This window comes from Nasonia vitripennis, chromosome 2 (assembly GCF_009193385.2).
Source record: "Nasonia vitripennis strain AsymCx chromosome 2, Nvit_psr_1.1, whole genome shotgun sequence".
Classification (NCBI taxonomy): domain Eukaryota; kingdom Metazoa; phylum Arthropoda; class Insecta; order Hymenoptera; family Pteromalidae; genus Nasonia; species Nasonia vitripennis.
In genome coordinates, this window is record NC_045758.1 from 20,800,267 (window position 1) to 20,819,625 (window position 19,359).

The 19,359-nt window shown below is 36.3% G+C and overlaps 7 protein-coding genes and 2 long non-coding RNA genes across 14 annotated transcripts; 6 read left to right on the forward strand and 3 right to left on the reverse strand.

Annotated features, from left to right (window-relative positions):
- Positions 1-48: 48 nt before the first annotated feature.
- Positions 49-2,567, forward strand: LOC100113646 (GPN-loop GTPase 2). 3 transcript variants are annotated; one of them, XM_008210535.4, is made up of 7 exons: positions 49-423; positions 579-686; positions 774-1,072; positions 1,152-1,357; positions 1,423-1,537; positions 1,610-1,805; positions 1,877-2,567. In XM_008210535.4, the coding sequence occupies exons 3-7, from the start codon at positions 952-954 to the stop codon at positions 2,112-2,114; spliced, it is 876 nt and encodes a 291-aa protein (XP_008208757.1). In that variant the 5' UTR covers positions 49-423; positions 579-686; positions 774-951; the 3' UTR covers positions 2,115-2,567. The 3 variants fall into 3 exon arrangements, with proteins under 3 accessions (XP_008208757.1, XP_016837414.1, XP_032452281.1); XM_016981925.3 differs by having other exon boundaries at positions 226-423; positions 498-686; positions 1,877-2,186; XM_032596390.1 differs by having other exon boundaries at positions 226-423; positions 520-686; positions 1,877-2,186.
- On the forward strand, positions 356-939 carry LOC103316816 (proteasome assembly chaperone 3-like). The gene is made up of 3 exons (XM_008212493.1): positions 356-423; positions 579-686; positions 774-939. The coding sequence occupies exons 1-3, from the start codon at positions 356-358 to the stop codon at positions 937-939; spliced, it is 342 nt and encodes a 113-aa protein (XP_008210715.1).
- LOC100113612 (trafficking protein particle complex subunit 13) lies at positions 2,143-4,151 on the reverse strand. The gene is made up of 9 exons (XM_001599868.6): positions 3,993-4,151; positions 3,706-3,874; positions 3,562-3,646; positions 3,370-3,497; positions 3,065-3,285; positions 2,768-2,994; positions 2,607-2,707; positions 2,392-2,539; positions 2,143-2,308 (listed from the first exon to the last, which is right to left on the reverse strand). The coding sequence occupies exons 1-9, from the start codon at positions 4,033-4,035 to the stop codon at positions 2,216-2,218; spliced, it is 1,215 nt and encodes a 404-aa protein (XP_001599918.1). The 5' UTR covers positions 4,036-4,151; the 3' UTR covers positions 2,143-2,215.
- Positions 4,152-4,241: 90 nt separating this feature from the next.
- On the reverse strand, positions 4,242-5,301 carry LOC100113687. The gene is made up of 3 exons (XM_001599922.6): positions 5,008-5,301; positions 4,713-4,946; positions 4,242-4,635 (listed from the first exon to the last, which is right to left on the reverse strand). The coding sequence occupies exons 1-3, from the start codon at positions 5,176-5,178 to the stop codon at positions 4,507-4,509; spliced, it is 534 nt and encodes a 177-aa protein (XP_001599972.1). The 5' UTR covers positions 5,179-5,301; the 3' UTR covers positions 4,242-4,506.
- On the forward strand, positions 5,234-6,268 carry LOC103316528. Its single transcript, XR_512441.4, has 3 exons — positions 5,234-5,423; positions 5,489-5,753; positions 6,090-6,268. It is a non-coding gene; the product is annotated as an uncharacterized LOC103316528 (long non-coding RNA).
- On the reverse strand, positions 6,220-7,278 carry LOC116416397 (suppressor protein SRP40-like). Its single transcript, XM_031924859.1, has 2 exons — positions 7,142-7,278; positions 6,220-6,867 (listed from the first exon to the last, which is right to left on the reverse strand). Exon 2 carries the CDS (start codon positions 6,859-6,861, stop codon positions 6,238-6,240), a length of 624 nt encoding a protein of 207 aa, XP_031780719.1. The 5' UTR covers positions 6,862-6,867; positions 7,142-7,278; the 3' UTR covers positions 6,220-6,237.
- A 1,176-nt stretch (positions 7,279-8,454) lies between these two features.
- LOC103316821 (uncharacterized protein DDB_G0271670-like) lies at positions 8,455-9,681 on the forward strand. Its single transcript, XM_008212502.2, has 2 exons — positions 8,455-8,531; positions 8,806-9,681. Exon 2 carries the CDS (start codon positions 8,812-8,814, stop codon positions 9,352-9,354), a length of 543 nt encoding a protein of 180 aa, XP_008210724.1. The 5' UTR covers positions 8,455-8,531; positions 8,806-8,811; the 3' UTR covers positions 9,355-9,681.
- Positions 9,682-11,641: 1,960 nt separating this feature from the next.
- Positions 11,642-13,715, forward strand: LOC100678804. Of its 3 annotated transcripts, none has more exons than XM_016981926.3 (3): positions 11,642-12,045; positions 12,330-12,719; positions 12,802-13,715. In XM_016981926.3, exons 2-3 carry the CDS (start codon positions 12,339-12,341, stop codon positions 12,850-12,852), a joined length of 432 nt encoding a protein of 143 aa, XP_016837415.1. In that variant the 5' UTR covers positions 11,642-12,045; positions 12,330-12,338; the 3' UTR covers positions 12,853-13,715. The 3 variants fall into 3 exon arrangements, with proteins under 3 accessions (XP_016837415.1, XP_016837416.1, XP_031780682.1); XM_016981927.3 differs by having other exon boundaries at positions 12,333-12,719; XM_031924822.2 differs by having other exon boundaries at positions 11,642-12,719.
- Positions 13,716-15,775: 2,060 nt separating this feature from the next.
- On the forward strand, positions 15,776-17,356 carry LOC103316535. Of its 2 annotated transcripts, XR_512444.4 has the most exons (4): positions 15,776-16,510; positions 16,836-16,949; positions 17,022-17,247; positions 17,334-17,356. It is a non-coding gene; the product is annotated as an uncharacterized LOC103316535 (long non-coding RNA). The 2 variants fall into 2 exon arrangements; XR_004226834.2 differs by having other exon boundaries at positions 15,778-16,949.
- Positions 17,357-19,359: the final 2,003 nt, after the last annotated feature.

Sequence of the window (19,359 nt, forward strand, 5' to 3'; positions counted from 1 at the left end):
TTTCGGTTACCTACTTTCGCCGGCTTGCGCCGCACTCTGATATGGTTGTACCACCTGCGAAGGCTGCGAATAGCTGTACCTCGCGGCCTATATAAGTATAGGTATGCCCGACGCTGTGCTTTAAGCTATTCTCCCGTTTCCATTCATTCATTCGTTCGAATTATTATATTATATACAGTCGAGCCTCGTTTTTTTGTAACTTGCACCCACTGAGAGAGAGAGAGAGAGAGAGAGAGAGAGGGAGAGAGAGTGGCGCAGCGGTATATAGCCCGCATATGCCCGCAGTTCAAGAATGAATGCGAGAGCCAGCTGATCCATTAATACTTATATCGCGCGTTGATTGTGCAGCTGCAGTATGCTCAGCAAATCTTGTGCCGTCATTATCAACGATAATCACACGGATATCGTCGTCAACGTCTACAGGTGAGTTCTTTTTTTACTCTTTTTTTACTTTAGATCGAAACTTTAGATTCACGCCCGGTTGCATTTATCGAGAGGCCTCTTTCCGCGAGTGTACAGCGCGACTTGCAATTAGCGAGAACCTAACCTGCAAATCGCCGGCTTTTCTCTCTTCTCAGCAATCGAGTCTTCCTGGTTCTGAGTCAGTACAAGAAGCTCGGATCGCTGGTGACCGTCGCCAAGGAGTCCGTTCTTCGCGAATTCAACAGCGATGTTTACAGCACCAAGTAGGTTTCTCGTTTGAGAATCTTTCTCCTACGCGACTGCGGCCAGTTTGCTGCAGCGATCCTCATTTGCCCATTTTCCTTTTACAGAGTGATTTTCGGGAAAGATGAACCGGAAATTCACGCGGCCTCGAGGTACATCGCCGGAGAATTAAATTTCGACAAGCCGCTGCTCGTCTCCATTTGCTTGAAGGACTTCCAAGTCGAGACTCTTCGCGCAGTTGTCAAGGCTGTTAAGAAAATCAAGCCCTCGTAAGCTTTCATCAAGATGAGTCTCATTTTTGGTCAGCTGGTGATAGGGCCACCTGGTAGTGGGAAAACCACCTACTGCAATGAGATGGGCAAGTTTCTTGAGAGTTTGGGCAGAAAAGTGGCCATAATCAACATTGGTTAGTGGATATTGCTTTTTTAATTGGCAAGCTTGGAGCTATTTGAAAAATATCTTGAATAAAACAACTTGATTTACAGATCCTGCTAATGAAAACATGGGGTACAAACCAACAGTTGATGTTTCTGAGCTTGTAAAGCACGAGGAAGTCGTGGAAGCCTATAAACTTGGACCCAATGGAGCTTTGGTTTACTGCATAGAATTTTTGGAAAAGAACATTGACTGGCTCATTAAAAAGATTCTCAATTTGAAAGATCACTATTTGTTGATTGACTGTCCTGGGCAGGTAAGATGGAAGTTTGAAAAAATATTTTTTATTGACATAAACACCCTGTAACATTATCATCCTAGGTTGAACTCTACACACATCATGAATCAATGAATAAGATAACTGAAAAACTGGGAGAAAACTTGGTCAGGCTTTGCTGCGTTAATCTAATGGAATCTCATCATTGCAGTGATCCAGGTATGCATTCTATATGTGATATGCATGAATCAATTAAATGTGATCATTAAAAGATGCATCATTTCATTTTAGGCAAATACCTGTCCTCTTTAATGGTCTGTACGACAACCATGTTACAGTTGGGTTTACCTCATGTGAATGTTATGACAAAACTTGATGAAATGAAACGTTTTAGTGACAAGCTGGACTTTAATATTAACTTTTACACAGAAGTTCTGGATTTGAACTATCTTCTTGAAAGATTGAATGATGATACAGTTGACCCTCAGTAGGTATTTGTTTTTATTCCAGTTAATATTTTCTGTGTATTCTTTTTTAATTTTAATCTAATATTTTCAGATATAAAAAGCTGAATGAAGCACTTGTTTCTCTAGTCGGGGAATATAGTCTTGTATCTTTCATACCGTTAGATATTTCAAACAAAGCCTTACTACTTAATGTTAAAAATGCTGTTGATAGAGCAAATGGTTATATTTTTGGTGGCAACGAACCACAGGATGTACAAACTCTTTTAGCTTGTGCTGTGGGAGCTGTTAGTGAAACAGAAAGGACAGCAAGTCTTGATACCTACATATGATTAACATTACTAATAAATTATTTTCTCCTTACATTTTTTAAACAAATAAACATTTTTTATTTCATCTATAAATATAAAATTTAATATAATAAAAATTTAACCTAATCCATGTGATTAACAAAAATCTGCGCCAAGTCATCATAATCATATACTCTTTTGAGAAAAGTATCAGTCAACTTGAGACCTGAAACCGCCTATCAAAACGAAAAAAAAAACACGTACAGTAACGTTTAAATTTATTATTAATATTTTCTAACATACGATATTAACTACTTACAACAAGACCCGATTCTAGCGGGATTAAACAAAGTGGGAGATGAACCGATTCCCCTGGCTTAAGTGTGCCAATCATTTTGTCTGATATGCCACTCCATGCAACAGAGGTATTCGATTGCAAACCCAAGAGTAAATCCATTTGCCTTTCTCTGTTGAATAAAGTTGCGTTAAACATTGGATTTGTATTTTTGTATTACATTTAATTCATATACTTACGAGGTATTTATTATGTGAATTTTGAAATTTACAGGTTCTTCTATATAAATTTTTGAGGGTATATCTTTTGCACTGACCCTTAAGTCTCCATAGTCTGGAGCCTAAAAAGATAAGCATTAGTCATTGTTCCTTTTTATTAATATTTCTAATGCTCTACAAACCATTCTCTGTAGTTGACTAGTTTGAAGTCGCCCTCTCTCTCCCAAATTACTTCTCCACACTATATCTAGTTTACCAATATTTGTTGCATTGTGCATCATCTTTGGATCTTTAGCCAAACTGGGTGTTGGCTTTAAACAATAAAGATACTGCCTGCTGTGTCCAGAATCTAACAGGTTGAGTTTGCCATATATTGATTCTTGTTTTTCGTTTGCACTGAGAGTTGAAACTGGATAGTGAAAGAAAGTATTAGTTTTGTCAAATTCTTTGAAAACTGCTTTCACAGAGGAGTTATTTACCAGTAAATAAATGAGATGATTCCAGTGCTACTTTTTCCAAGCAAATAGGACCAGCTGTCAAATTTTGAATCTGGGCTTCAATATATACTTCATCATTTTCTGCATTGTAAAATTTTGTTTTAACATCCAATGGTTTTACAACTTGAAATTTAAAGAATTTCCTAAATGATAATGGTTGACTGCCAAGTAAAAGAGGTGTGTACGTGACTTCACAAACCAATCTGAAAAAGTTAAGATTTTTTCCATGTAAAACTATAATTATCAATTGATTGACTGCCTAATGTTGCTATTATTTGAGTTCATACATATGGGTTCCAGTTTCTTTGACTTCGTGATGGATGACTTCGTCAATTGTATGATTTGGTGCTAATTCTGTTGCTTGAGAATTTTGACCAGATAATGGAATGGTTTGAGTACTTGTTTGCAAGTTAGCCTAGAAGATTTTTCAAATAAATATTAGTAAGTCAAACAGCATGCACTGTTTTATTTTAACTTACTTTAACTGTAACATCCTTTACGGCTTGATGACTACCATTATGGACACATAAATAACTTGAAAATATCTCTCCTAAATAAATATTTCTGAAAAAACACCGGGAATTATTTAGATGTTAAATAATTACTGGTTTAAAAGAACTTACCCAAAGCTTTGTGGCAAAATCATAAATTGTCCTATAGCTACAGTTTCCATTCCTTGAAGAGCAGTACAATCATTCTTTAATTCAACATTTAGTGTATTGCCTGGCAGATCCGTCGAGTCGCATGTCACAACTACTGGGCTGGCTAGAGTTGGCCTTGTTAACCTCATAACTGGAGATTGATAAAAAAATTGTTAACAAAGTTTTTTCGTTTATTTTAAGAGTAAACAGCATAACATTTTTTAATATTTTCTATTAGGTTATTACTTAAGCATTCGTTATAGCTTTACCTTTTAAGGCTAGCAAGTGCTCACTTTTTGGTTTGGACTCCATTTTGACAAATTTTACTTATTCTAAATTTTTAATTAAAACTAATGGTAAAAAACAATACTACAATATTTATAAAGTGTCTTGTGTCTCTTTGACAGACGTCAAAAGAAATAATACCTAACCTAAAATTTGTAGACACAACCTTACCTGATAATATGGCGCCAAAATAATGTAACATTGAAAATAAATTTATAAATAATAAGTAGAAATTTTACAAAGTATAGAACAATGATTTATTTCTCATATTAATAAACAAAAATTAAGAAGAAATTAGACATTGCTAATAAAAGGCTCCATGCCAATTAATTGAATTGGGCGAAAAAAGTAAAATACAAAACTTCCTCTAGGAGGAAGCAAAAATATTGATATTTTAATTGTACATTGATCTTCGAAAATATCACAAAAGTAAAAAAGCTATTAAGATTTTCAAGTTTAAAAGACACCATCAGAGAAGAAAGAAAGACTCCAAGCACTTTAGTTGCGCAAAACCATATCCATGTAGGCTCCAGATAATAAAGAATTTTCTGAAATTCCAAGATCTTTCATTAGATTTTTAGCAATTTCTTCTCCTATTTTTGGGTCATCACCATCATTTAGAACAACCTAAAATCGATATTTAAATTAGTAAATAAAACATATCCATTTATTTTATAATATAATAATATAAGGACGCACTGTACCTCCAGTTCAAGAAAATTTCCTAATCCAAGTACACGGTCAATGTGAATACGTGTTTGTCCAACCATGTAGAGATTCCTTGTCTTTTCGATAGTGCCCAGAACACCATTAGACTGTGTCAAAACTACTCTCAAATTCCTTCTTCTTTCTTCATCTAGTTTAACCATTGAGTACGTTGATGTCTTGGGACCTGTGACATCTGGTCTCTCATAATAGATAAGTTCTCCAGTCCCATCCTTTGTGATTATGTACCATGTATAATTTAAAAGTATCAAACGATCAAACGAATATTTTTACCTTGAATTGGCGCAATTTCAATCTACCACCACAAGCTGCCTGATTACTTGGTACATGAAAGAAAATGTCATGTTGATCAATAACAACTAACGGAGTATCACTAAGTTTCTTTGCCTTTTCCTCAACATGGTCGATATTATCGACCTTGGCTTTTATTTCTACGTTCTTCATAGTTTCAAAACATTCAACTCTATAAAAAAAAACGACTACTACAAGACCTAAATATGAGCACGCATATATTTACAGGATAGATCTATGGATAGTTCTGCCGGTTCTGCGTCTTTTTTCATTTTTTTGTGCCAAGTTGGTTCCTCTAAGGGCTGCCAACTTATGTTACTGATTCTGTAGTATGAATGTTGATTTTGAGTGAAGAGCAGAAGAGAACACCGCAGTACATCATACACCGAGTATAATGGGTATTATAACAGCGTGTTTCTGAGAGATATTGCAGATAACTTGATGATTATATTTTATCCCACAGTTTCAAAAACCGAGGATGAAAAATTTTATAATGATTCTGGAACTTCCGAAATTTAAAAGCATTGGATTCCATCATAAATATACACATGTATTCGTAATGACGTATGAAAGTGTGCAAGATACAAAATTTTTGAAGTATAGACGTAGGCCTGACCGCAAATTCAGCAATTAGATGCAGCGTCGCGGCTCGACAGCTGCGCTAGCCCGCCGCCATGTTTGACGGCACCAAGATCTGCGTTTTTGCATCTCGCGCGCTCGCGTGTTAGGTATGTACCCTGGACCTTTTGCTCATTAAATATTAACCAAAATCAGAGTTTAAACTATGTTTACCAGAATTTCAAAAATATTTGATTTTTCTTGATTGAGATATGTATAGAATATGAAATCAGTAGGTGCAAATGTGTCATTCAGTTGCCGAGGCATTGTACCAATTTGCATTGTTTTGAACTATATCGATGCCCTTTTTGGGTATAAAATAGTAAACAGAGTTAAATTTTAAATTATTTTATTTTAACCGGAAATTAAATATACAGTCGCATTTACACAGTATTATCATACACACACACAGTTTAACATACATCTTATATATAATTCTATTACAGATCAGCTGATATTGTCGTTGATTATGCCGTACATTAATTCTATGTCGATTATATTTAGATTGACAGTTTTCATCGCACGTTTAATATAACTGCTTTAACAACTACATTTTAACATACAAGATGTTGAGAGATTCGTTGTACAATTTAATCAATATATCAATAAACAATTAAATCTAAATCGGTTTAATTTTTTTAAAATTACATTGTACCTTAATAGAGCATACATATAACTATTAAATATCGCCAGTGTCTGAATTTTCATCGCTAGAACTGTCGCTCGAGCTAGAACTTGAGCTTGAATTAAGATTGTCATCGCTAGAACTGTCGCTCGAGCTAGAACTTGATTTTGAATTAACATTGTCGTCGCTAGAACTGTCGCTCTAGAACTTGAGCTGGAATTAAGACTGTCGTCGCTAGAACTGTCGCTAGAGCTAGAACTAAAGCTTGCATTGACACTGTTATCGCTAGGATTGCCAGTTAAGCTAGAACTTGAGCTTGCGCTAAGTCTATCAACGCTGGAACTGTCGCTCGAACTAATACTTAAGCTTAAATTGAAACTGTCATCACTGGAGCTGTCACTTGAGCTAGAACTTAAACTCAAATCAAGACTGTCATTGCTGCAATTGCTGTCGTCGGAGCTGGAACCGGACATGAGTTCTTGAAGTCGTTTCTGACGTCGTTGTTCTTCCATAATGCGCTTGCATTCTGCGACGAATTTTCGATGATTTGTCAGTAGCACTGATCGTAGAAGCGAGTTCATTGTTTGAGACATGCTGCACTGAGATAAATAGACATAGTAGAGATTATTATACACCATAGTAATTTCAAAGATCGTAGTAATCACTAAATTTATAGTAAATGTAACAATATTTATTTTAGTCAAATAATATTTATTAATATACTTAATATGTTATAGTAAAACTAACTATTCGAATAAAGTAAATTTGACTATTCGGATGTAGTAAAAAAAACCATCGATTTCAAACCGATTTTTTCAAAATTGTTTACTATAAATTTATAAGTAATAATTACTATAAAATATTGTTGTATACCTGTGTTTATAGTTGAATTCTGGCAATGGTCACTATGTATTTTTCTCGGCGTGAGGCAGGGTCCTCGTAGTCGGAGCTGTTGCGATTGAACGAGTAGTACCCGTTTTAGTATCGCCTTTTATAGGCTTGACATCCCTAAAACTGACGTGGCACTCCAACAATCGGTCGGACACCCAACCAATACTAGCTCGACTTTCTAGCCAGGTAGAAAAACGCCCTGTTAAACTAGGGAAAACCCTAGAAGAGCAGACGGGTCAGGTAGACAGAGGGGCAGAGTAGTTTTATATGGACTTGCGTCACTGGCGCCGATCCAAGTCATTAGGGTCGGGGAACAGCCCAAACGACGGCTAGACTTTACGATACTTAAGCCGGTGTACTAAGAAAAAGTGGGTGGGTTTACTGCCCGAGCGTCGCTCGCCTAATAGTCTAGGAGCCAGGGGGGGGGGGGGGTTCGTGGCCGACGGAGGTCCAGTCCATCGATATCGATTTTACTATTTTTTTTTTTAATATTTTGCATTATTATTTTTTTCCCGTAATGTTTATTATAAATATTTGTTAAGATATCGATAGAGAAATATTTGATGCTCAAAATGAGAGGTGTTGAGTTGAAAAATTTGGAATAGAACCGAAGTAATGCGGTAAATAGTGATGGAAAAGGTGAATTATGCAAGTAATATTCACTAATTTTGCAATAACTCGACTTGTAATTAATTTTTTTGATTTCTGCAAATTTGAGACTATTTCTACGTGAAAATGAATGGTATTTTCAACGTTAGAATATAATTTATGTATTATGTCTTCTTGTTACAGCGTTTTAAACAATTAAATTGTTAATAACTTTATAAATGTACACGTTCATGCAAAACACCCTCGAAATTCGTGATCAGCGGGCCAAAATACACTTCGAGAACTTTGGTGTCTGACTGGACCTCCGTCGGCCACGAAAAGCCCCCCTGGCTCCTAGACTATTAGGTGAGCGACGCTCGGGCAGTAAACCCACCCACTTTTTCTTAGTACACCGGCTTAAGTATCGTAAAGTCTAGCCGTCGTTTGGGCTGTTCCCCGACCCTAATGACTTGGATCGGCGCCAGTGACGCAAGTCCATATAAAACTACTCTGCCCCTCTGTCTACCTGACCCGTCTGCTCTTCTAGGGTTTTCCATAGTTTAACAGGGCGTTTTTCTACCTGGCTAGAAAGTCGAGCTAGTATTGGTTGGGTGTCCGACCGATTGTTGGAGTGCCACGTCAGTTTTAGGGATGTCAAGCCTATAAAAGGCGATACTAAAACGGGTACTACTCGTTCAATCGCAACAGCTCCGACTTCGAGGACCCTGCCTCACGCCGAGAAAAATACATAGTGACCATTGCCAGAATTCAACTATAAACACAGGTATACAACAATATTTTATAGTAATTATTACTTATAAATTTATAGTAAACAATTTTGATAAAATCGGTTTGAAATCGATGGTTTTTTTTACTACATCCGAATAGTCAAATTTACTTTATTCGAATAGTTAGTTTTACTATAACATATTAAGTATATTAATAAATATTATTTGACTAAAATAAATATTGTTACATTTACTATAAATTTAGTGATTACTACGATCTTTGAAATTACTATGGTGTATAATAATCTCTACTATGTCTATTTATCTCAGTGCAGCATGTCTCAAACAATGAACTCGCTTCTACGATCAGTGCTACTGACAAATCATCGAAAATTCGTCGCAGAATGCAAGCGCATTATGGAAGAACAACGACGTCAGAAACGACTTCAAGAACTCATGTCCGGTTCCAGCTCCGACGACAGCAATTGCAGCAATGACAGTCTTGATTTAAGTTTAAGTTCTAGCTCAAGTGACAGCTCCAGTGATGACAGTTTCAATTTAAGCTTAAGTATTAGTTCGAGCGACAGTTCCAGCGTTGATAGACTTAGCGCAAGCTCAAGTTCTAGCTTAACTGGCAATCCTAGCGATAACAGTGTCAATGCAAGCTTTAGTTCTAGCTCTAGCGACAGTTCTAGCGACGACAGTCTTAATTCCAGCTCAAGTTCTAGCTCGAGCGACTGTTCTAGCGACGACAATGTTAATTCAAAATCAAGTTCTAGCTCGAGCGACAGTTCTAGCGATGACAATCTTGATTCAAGCTCAAGTTCTAGCTCGAGCGACAGTTCTAGCGATGAAAATTCAGACACTGGCGATATTTAATAGTTATACTTTAGTGAACTTGTATGCTCTATTAAGGTACAATGTAATTTTAAAAAAATTAAACCGATTTAGATTTAATTGTTTATTGATATATTGATTAAATTGTACAACGAATCTCTCAACATCTTGTATGTTAAAATGTAGTTGTTAAAGCAGTTATATTAAACGTGCGATGAAAACTGTCAATCTAAATATAATCGACATAGAATTAATGTACGGCATAATCAACGACAATATCAGCTGATCTGTAATAGAATTATATATAAGATGTATGTTAAACTGTGTGTGTGTATGATAATACTGTGTAAATGCGACTGTATATTTAATTTCCGGTTAAAATAAAATAATTTAAAATTTAACTCTGTTTACTATTTTATACCCAAAAAGGGCATCGATATAGTTCAAAACAATGCAAATTGGTACAATGCCTCGGCAACTGAATGACACATTTGCACCTACTGATTTTATATTCTATACATATCTTTCATACGTCATTACGAATACATGTGTATATTTATATGATGGAATCCAATGCTTTTAAATTTCGGAAGTTCCAGAATCTTTATAAAATTTTTCATCCTCGGTTTTTGAAACTGTGGGATAAAATATAATCATCAAGTTATCTGCAATATCTCTCAGAAACACACTGTTATAATACCCATTATACTCGGCGTATGATGTACTGCGGTGTTCTCTTCTGCTCTTCACTCAAAATCAACATTCTTACTACAGAATCAGTAACATAAGTTGGCAGCCCTTAGAGGAACCAACTTGGCACAAAAAATGAAAAAAGACGCAGAACCGGCAGAACTATCCATAGATCTATCCTGTAAATATATGCGTGCTCATATTTAGGTCTTGTAGTAGTCGTTTTATTTTTATAGAGTTGAATGATTTGAAACTATGAAGAACGTAGAAATAAAAGCCAAGGTCGATAATATCGACCATGTTGAGGAAAAGGCAAAGAAACTTAGTGTTATCTTAAGTCCCAAGGTCCCAAGACATCAACGTACTCAATGGTTAAACTAGATGAAGAAAGAAGAAGCAATTTGAGGGTAGTGTGGCAGCCCTTAGAGGAGCCAACTTGGCAAAAAAAAAAAAAAATGATAATGTCTATTATAGCTGTAAAAATTATAAACCATTTTGGTGACTAGTTTTTGAGCTAAAAATCGAAAAGCCCAAAAAGTGGATTTTCTATGTGTCGTACGGGAGTAAAAATGGTTTAATTAAGTTGAAATTTTGGGAAAAGATAGACTTTTGCTTACCCCGGCTAAGTTCTTTTTGCAGCTTATGAAACCGATTAGTTTAAACGATATTAGGATTCAAATTCTTTGTCTCTCATCCTGTATACCCTGTGTAACTGAAAATTACAATTTTTGTTAAAGTTCAGAATATTTTGAGAAAATTCATGTTTCTGTCTCACTGCACCGTCAAAGTCTTCAAAGCCTCTTGTACTACATATATTTAATTATACATCGCGGTCGAGCTTCTTTGGGTACCTCCCCTTAATGCGCATGGATCCTTATCAGACAAGCGCTTTTATGCGAAGTCGTCAGTATACGTCGGACCATCACACACTATTTGCGTTAGACATCATGCGAATCTCCCGCATCTATTTATCTGAGCGCAGATTAGACGTAATTCAGTTGCACCGAGCTTTGGCTTTGCAATCTCCTTTGTGGCTATCACGTTGCGGTTTGCCACCACGGCGCCCTTATGAGATTAGGAGCCAAGGGATCAGATGCAGCCTATATGCCTACACCCATAGCGTATACCTATACCGCTCTGCAGACTGCAGTTTTCTCTCCGCTATAAATGCATATGTCTATTCAAGTGTACAGGCGTTATGAGCTTCCGTGGGGCGGACTGTGTGTTATAGAGGTGTATGCGTATGTCCTACGCGTGTTTTGGCTCGCGCTTATCTTAATCAGTGCGCACATCAATTGCGTTTCATATATACCTGCAAATTAGTTGTGGAGTTACGAAGTGGAGGGGAGAAACCATATTTTGATTAAAATTTGATTAAATCAAGGAGGCCGTAGCAACCCGATGGTAAAGTATGAGTAATGAGTGAATGCACGATTTTTCGCAACCAATTCGTCAACTGCTCGCCTTTTTCTCATTATATTATATGTCTATATGATGCACTCTTCTTTGTGTTTATCAGCGTGTAATGTAGTTAGAAGCTGATCAGCTTCATATTCGAATATCAGCTGAGCGGGCCTCGCAAAGTTTCGAGAGAAGGACGTTGAGTTTTGGTGCCGGTCTAGTAAGGTAATTACGGTATGCGAAATGGTAGCAGTGTTATTGTTCCGTCGTTAGAGCGAGCGGTCGGATCAGAATTCGGTTCCGAGCTGTCAAGGCTTTCGATTTAATTATACTGACTGTGCGCGTATGTGCGAGCCAACAGCCCAATTGTGAAACGTTTACGATTTTACGCGAAGGCGAATTGACAATTATGACGAGTGAATATAGAGGCCAACTGTCGGCGCGTAGTTTTTTGTATTTTTGCTAGTGTATAAGAATCTGGATGCTAGCCTGATAGCGGCGAGTGACACGAACGGACGAGGCAAACGCACGTTATAAGGCGATAGGTAACCGTCAGCTCAACCGCAACCTGTGAAACAACGACTGCGCATAAGAGGCTTCGTCGTGAGCGCTGTCGACAGCTGAAGCTGCATTTGCAGCCTGGTAATTGTTCAAATATCGCATGCACATAAAATACTTATTGAGGTGTATGAAAATCGTTATTGCACGTGCTCTACGATTGATCCTATTGCGTATGTATACAAGGTCTGATGAGTGTTTATATTTTATAACAGCGTTTGTGTTGTCTCGAATTAATTGCGAATAGCTATACACTGTTGCGACTATCGAACAACCTATACATTTTATTTTGGAAAAGTGATACAAGAAAGGAAATATTTACAAGCCATTGCGCGTTTATTTTACGCGAATTGCGATTTTTTTCGAAGCAGGAAACAATGGATTTCGGCAGTGTAGCGGAAGCCGGTCCCGTGTCTAATGCCGAATCCCTAACTCAAGTATTGACGGGCAATGCTCGGGGATCTGAAGACAAGACGCAATTTCGGGCGGAAGATATTTTCAACAAACTTCTGCCTTACGCGGATAAACTTGACAGTGAAGCCGATGCTCTGCTGGCGAAGATTAAAGCAAATTTGGGTCGATGCGTCATGCTGAGGAACATCAAACCAGGCTGCGTAGGATACAGTACGGTCCGCAGAGCTGCCCAAGAGTCGCTAATCAGGGCATTTTGTTACTTTCCGAACGCGTACATAGCCTTGACACCGCACATTATTGAAATCCTTGAACGCGACCCTACGAATCATCATGATGCTCAGAAAGTATGTACTGCCAATAGTGTCGAAAATATATATTATATAAAATTGCCAAGTATTCATAATCCGATGTTCATACTTTTTACAGGATATTTTGTACTTGATAACGCGAACAATAAAACGTCAGAGTCCCTGCTAGTCACACAGGATTGGGCTTTCATCAAAAGACTATCGTCTGCTTTGGTATTCTGTGAACATCAGAAAAGGCCTCTATTATCCAGTTGAAGGAACGCGTTAACGCTGAGATCAGCCTTCATTTGTATACAGCCAATATTAAAACAGAAATACCAGACAGTGTTAAATCGATCGCTAAAAGTTTGTGGACAGGTGAATCCATAAAACCGAATGAGCCTCAACCTACGGAGGATGAAGTTCAGAAAGGAGCAGAGAAGTTGCGTGAAAGAGGAGAAATGAATTTGAAAATGTACAATGAACTCTTAGATCTGCTTTTGAATGCTCTGCTAGAAAAGAACTGGAGGCAGCGTCAGATGGCTCTCAATTTCATAATTATTCTGGAACACAAGAAGGTGAAATTCTCAGCGGAAATGGTGCAATTTTTCCTGAGCTTGTTGATTAGTGAATCGATATTTGAGAGGCAAGGCGCTCTGGAAGCAATGATGCACGTGTTTAAGCTGTAGAAGAAAAAACGTTGTTAGTAATCCCATTAGATTTAACATGGATTCTAGCAGATTTTGACCTGATAATCATGCCAAAACGTCAGGTGATAATCATTTGGATATACGAGGTATAATCTAGTCGAAACTTCTTTGTTCTTTTAATTTTCAGAGTTGTATAGTTTTTTTCGGTAATATCAAAACAAATATGTAAAATCAGATTTGAAAACTGTTTAAGTTTTATTTTGTAGTGGATCCAATGGTACAAAAAGGTATAAAGAAATACAAAATTATTAAAATTTTATTCATAATATTTACTAAGTGCATCAATAATGTAACAAATTTGGTATAGGCAAAATATACATGATTCTCGAAATTTTCAAAAATATACAAATACTTTTTATTTCTCTTGTAGGTACAATAGAGTATTCTTTCTCAATGTCTTCAATTTGATGTAACTTATGATAATATTTTGCATGAAACCTTCGTGTTTTTACAATATTGCAGATTGTGAGCTCCTTTTTATTTTCTTTGTCTGTAATAAATTGTTCTAAGCGAGCAAATCTGTTATCTTTCAATAATACGAATGAATTGTTTGATCTTTTTTTCCATTTTAGCCGATTCATATAAACAATCATCTTTTATTATTTTAATATGAGCTGCTGCATCGTTTGATAAATTAAAATTCAGTAATAATGAATTATCTACGTTTTCGCCTTTGCCAATGTAAGTTGCATCAGATATTTTATAATAATTCTGAACTCGTGATTGAAGAATATCATCACAGAATAACTTTACGAGTTCATTTATACGTGGATATGCGAATTCTTGCAAAACTGTTATCGTATGATTCATTTTCATATGCCTAATTATTTGTTGTGTAACGCCCTTTGAACATTTGATCGCTTTAAGCACAACGTGATTCCCTGATTCGAAAGAAAACGTAGAATGGCACCATAAATGTCCCCAATTCAATACACTTTGAGATAAATGAAGGAGTTGATGCACGTTGTATGTCATCGCTTTCTGTCCGAAATAGTGTTCAGTTTGCGCCACAAATTCATGTAGCATCTCATCAGCTCGGTTTAACTCTTCAATATCGATTTTTTCCTGAAGTAATATATACATGCTTTCGACAAACAAAAGCCAGTGATAATAGTGATATCTTGTTAAATGCTCTGGTAAAACTACGGCGCTATAATATAATATATAATTCTCCGACTCACGGGCTTTCCATTTATCCCTTAAACTAATTGGTCGACTTAATTTCGCAATTTGATGTGATGCAGTAATCTGATTCATTTTACACACGCCAGGATGATAACACCAACTGCAAGCACATTTTCCATTAAATTACTTTGTTCCTTGACAAGGAGCACGAGCTACTGAATCTACACAGCAATTAATAATATGCAGTTCTAAAACACGCTCTTCTCCTTTTATAACACATCTAATGCCTTCTTTAGTTATTCTGTTTAACATTTCAACGAATGTGCCCAAAAATACACTCATATCTGGTTTGCTTTTATTGAACCACAACCCACAATTGACTAATTTCGACATTCTTTGTTGTTTTGGCAACTCATTAATCATAAGGAATAAAGGCCATATTGAAAATTGAGAACACTTAAATTTATTGGCACCATCTGTATTGAAAATGGCACTAAGATAATTTGTTTTTTTTTGTTCTGGCAAAGAGCGAACAAATTTTCTGTACTCATTACCATCATAAATGTCATTTAAACAATTACTTTCGTGCACTCTTTCTTTAACCGCGAACTCGTAATGATCCTAATATATACTGATCAAATCTCTTATCTGAGATGAAGGGTCCATTAAAACAAAAAAACTTATGCTGCTGGGATTTTCAAGATTTAGTTCTGTTGTGCAGATATGGCAGCTTTTTACATCCTGGATTTCACCAAATTGTCCTATGTATGCAGTACAATTCGGACATACTGCATGGAATTCAAGTTTATCATACAAATTGCTTTACAAGTTCTCAGAGTACAGTTTATCGTATTTGTAAATTTTCATGACTTATCCCAAAGCAGAAGGTTTGCTTAGCTCTGACGAGCTTACGGCAACATCGGGTTTTGAAGGCAATGCAGGTCTACGGCTTTCAGATAAGCCAAGTGTAACGCCCCGTACAAGCTCCGCAAAAAACTATACAGAATAAAAACTAAAATTTATTGAATACATTTTTAGATTTTACGCGAGTATCGCGCTCCCCCATTTTCAACTAGGATAAGCCCGCGCTACAGCTGACAGCGCAACTTCAGCAGTGCGACGAGCCAGCGAGCGGCGCTAGCAGCAACACGGAAAGAAGAGGGAGAGCGCGCAACACATCATGTATATATGTATATAGAAGCGGCGAGCGCAGCGGCGCAAGAGAAGGAGAAGCGGCGGTGGCGGCGTAGCGCGCGCATATTATACATTATTTGTATGAATGGGTTTTGTACATAGGTGTGAATGTCTGTGTGAAAGTGTGAATGTGAAAGTATTTTCGGCGGCACGATCCCCGCTCGCTCCGAGGCCTATAAAAGGACCCGCACGGCCAGTATGAGCTCACTAGCAGAAGCGCAACTTAAGCGCCAGTGCAACTAAAGCGCCTAGTCCCTGCTCCTGAGCAACTTATGCCTTGAGCAGCTAAAAGACTTAGAATATTTTCAAATATTTCTACACTTATAATAATTTCGAGTCAGGCACGATATCGCATCATAAAGCGTATCAGTCCTAGACTTAGAAAAATTCTAATTCTTGTCTAAAAATCTCTTCTTCTAACAATACGATTCAAATCAGATTACGCAACTTAAACGCGTATCTGTTTATCTTCGTTTGTAAAAATCAAAGCGGATTTACCCATTTAATTTTTGTGCTACTTAGAATATATGCAAGATATACGCAATATTTTATTATTTATTTATTTGAATATAATTATTTTCGTTATAAAGAACAAAAATCTCTTTATTGCGATAAACCTCCACTACCTTGTATCCCGGACCTGAACTATCATAATTGAGAATTATTATAAAAATTTAATCTGTTGTCAGAATCACGACGCAGATTAGTAAATGTTCGCGACTTTTCAGATAATAAAATCAATAGATTTCGTATTCTTACATAAATTTAATTACTACAGGACCGAGATAAGTCGTGACCGTTTCACAAGAGACTTTACAGGTATGTTACATTGTACTTTGAGGGCTTGTAAACTAATATTCATGGCTGAACAATGCATTGATTTATAATTATTCAAATTTTGTGCTTAAGCATAAGTGTAAAAATTTTAAGGTTAAGAGATTAGGTTATATGTATGGCAATACTTACTTATTCAAAACTTTTGCAAAAATTTTCCAAATTCCACGAAACCAACAGGTCCCTTAAGAATTTGTCACTTATTGTGATATGATATAATGCAGCAGAAATATATAAATATAGCAGAAGCCTAAGATTATTTTATGTTTTGAAACATGTATATGTTTTATAAAAAACTTGTTTATTACAGAGTCTTTACAAGATGCTGAAAATAGAGCAATAAACAAATCTAAAAGATTAATAATCCCAAATGACCTCAAGCGAGGATGAACGGAAAAAGAAAGAACCGGATGCTGTAAACCCTGTAAATATCAAATTGTCTCAGATAATTTTGTTGTAATAATAATTAATAATTATTCTACCTCATTTTATTGAGGTTAAACTGAAAATTTGTAAGAAAGTGTCACAAAAGCGAAACTTCCAACGCATTATACAAACCTATAAGAATCCGGTATTAATAAACAGTCGATTAGAATTAGTTATGGAAGACGAGAGTAATTCTAACGATACACTAAATAATGCAAACCTAGATTGTAGTGTTCAATTGACGGATTTTCTCAAAGACTATTCTCAGTGCTCTTAAACTACAGATAAAATAAAAGGTACGAACAACATAAATGTAGCTAGTGAACCAAATAAATAATAATTTTTTAACTAATATCATAATTTTTTAAATTATATTTTACAGAAACAAATCCTACGTCTACAATAGAAAATGAAAAAGAGAATGAAAGTGAAAGCGATAATTTGATGTCATCGTCCCAGCCTATCATGTCGAACTGCCAAGAAAGTCTCTCGAGCATTCCACATGATAAGCAGACTACCCAAAAGGCACAAAAATTAAGAAAAACATTTCCACTGCCATTACTAAATGTTTCTGCTTCTTCAATCAATAATACAGAACAAATTTCAACACCTCTTTCATTAAGTGCAAACTCGCCTACTCTTAAACTGACCACGACAAGATGATCAAAAACTCAACCGAAGTTCTCACTTGTTTGATAAGAGATGGAAGAAGGATTTTTAAAAGAAAGTTAAGTAGGACTAAAAGATCAACTCTACTTAAATCTCCTCTCTATACAAAACTACAATTATTTAAAAATTTATTTTTTTCTTCCTTCTTAAAAATGTGAATTTTTTTATTTTAATAAAACACTTTTCACAATAACAAATTGTATAATTTTTTTATAGAATTGAGCGCGAAAGACAATTTTATTTACTGTTTTAAGTGTATTTTAAAAATCAGTTTTTATCAACATTAATATAATGATAATCAATAAAGACAATAATAACCGTGTATTACAACATTCAAATATCTAAATGATTATCACCTGATTATCACCTGATTATCGCCTGATAATCACCTGATTATCACCTGATTATCACCTGATGTTTTGGCATGATTATCAGGTGAAAATCAGGTGAAAATCAGGTGATAATCAGGTGATTTTTTTTCAGTAGGGGCTACCGTATGCGCACCCAGCCAATACGCATGCGCACTACATAAGCCAATCACACAAAGCGTCTAACCTGGCTGCACGTCCGGTCACGACTTTCTACCGTAGGTATAGGGAATACGGAATCTGGTGCAAAATGAGATGATAAATGTATATTCATCCAATTTTCTTATTTACAAATTATTATTTATTATAATAAATTACGATACATACAAATATCGATTCGAGTTAAAACTATTGTAAAAAATTCAGAACGACACTTATTTCTTACTCAAACGTATATGATATTTTTATATCGCAATATTTTTACAATATTTCCGAATGCACTCTCTGCAATTGTATATAAAAAAAATCTTTGGCAAGTTGTCGAAGATTCTTTATCAGAGATGTTCATGTGAACCTCATTAAAAAGTCGGAATATTGTAGAAATAGCGCCTCGTAAACGAGTGCGAGTAAAAGTTATGACGTAGCAGGTATTCGCCGCTAACCGGGAAAAAGCCACACTCCCAGCAGCGCAATTGTCGTTTTGCGTGATAATTGTTTATGTGCCTGGTGAGTGCTGTCCTGCTTAAATAATGCTTTCGGCAAAATTTGCAGTTGTACATTTTCGGTGATACAAACGCTAAACTGTCTGCATCGTTTGGCAATGAGTAGAGCGTTGGCAAGTGCGACGGAATCTGAAGTTGTAGACTCTGTGGCTGTTCGTTTGTCATCTCCGTTGTTGTGCGGATGCAACCCTTATTTGTCCAAAAGGAGCCAGTACATGTTGCTGCTGGAATTGAGTGTCTGCTGTGAAATTGCTGCAAAACGCGTTGTACGTCTCACTAAAGCAATTGAGCAAATCATCTATGTCGATCTCTTCAAGTGGCGTATCAGGCGTCGACTCCGCAAGAGGAATTGTTTCGTTCAACTCGACTTGTACCTCGCTAGTGGACTCCTGCTGGTTATTTATTCCAAGCGCTTCGCGTACAAACTAAAATAGCAAAAATAATTTGGGTTTAGTTTTGCTGATCAATAAATTATAAGAGTACATGGATAGTATTTTTTTTAAATAAAAAAGTAACGATCAATTAAATAAATAACCTCGGCATTTACAAGCGAGCTTATTTCACGGGTACTCGGGGTGAGCATGTCAGTTCATGTCGCCGTATGTCGTTAATGTCGTAGAACTTCAAGTTAAATTTTACATTGCACCCGCGGCATCGTACAATGTCTCGAAGCCGATGGCGTCTCAGATGCTTGAAGTATAACGAATGA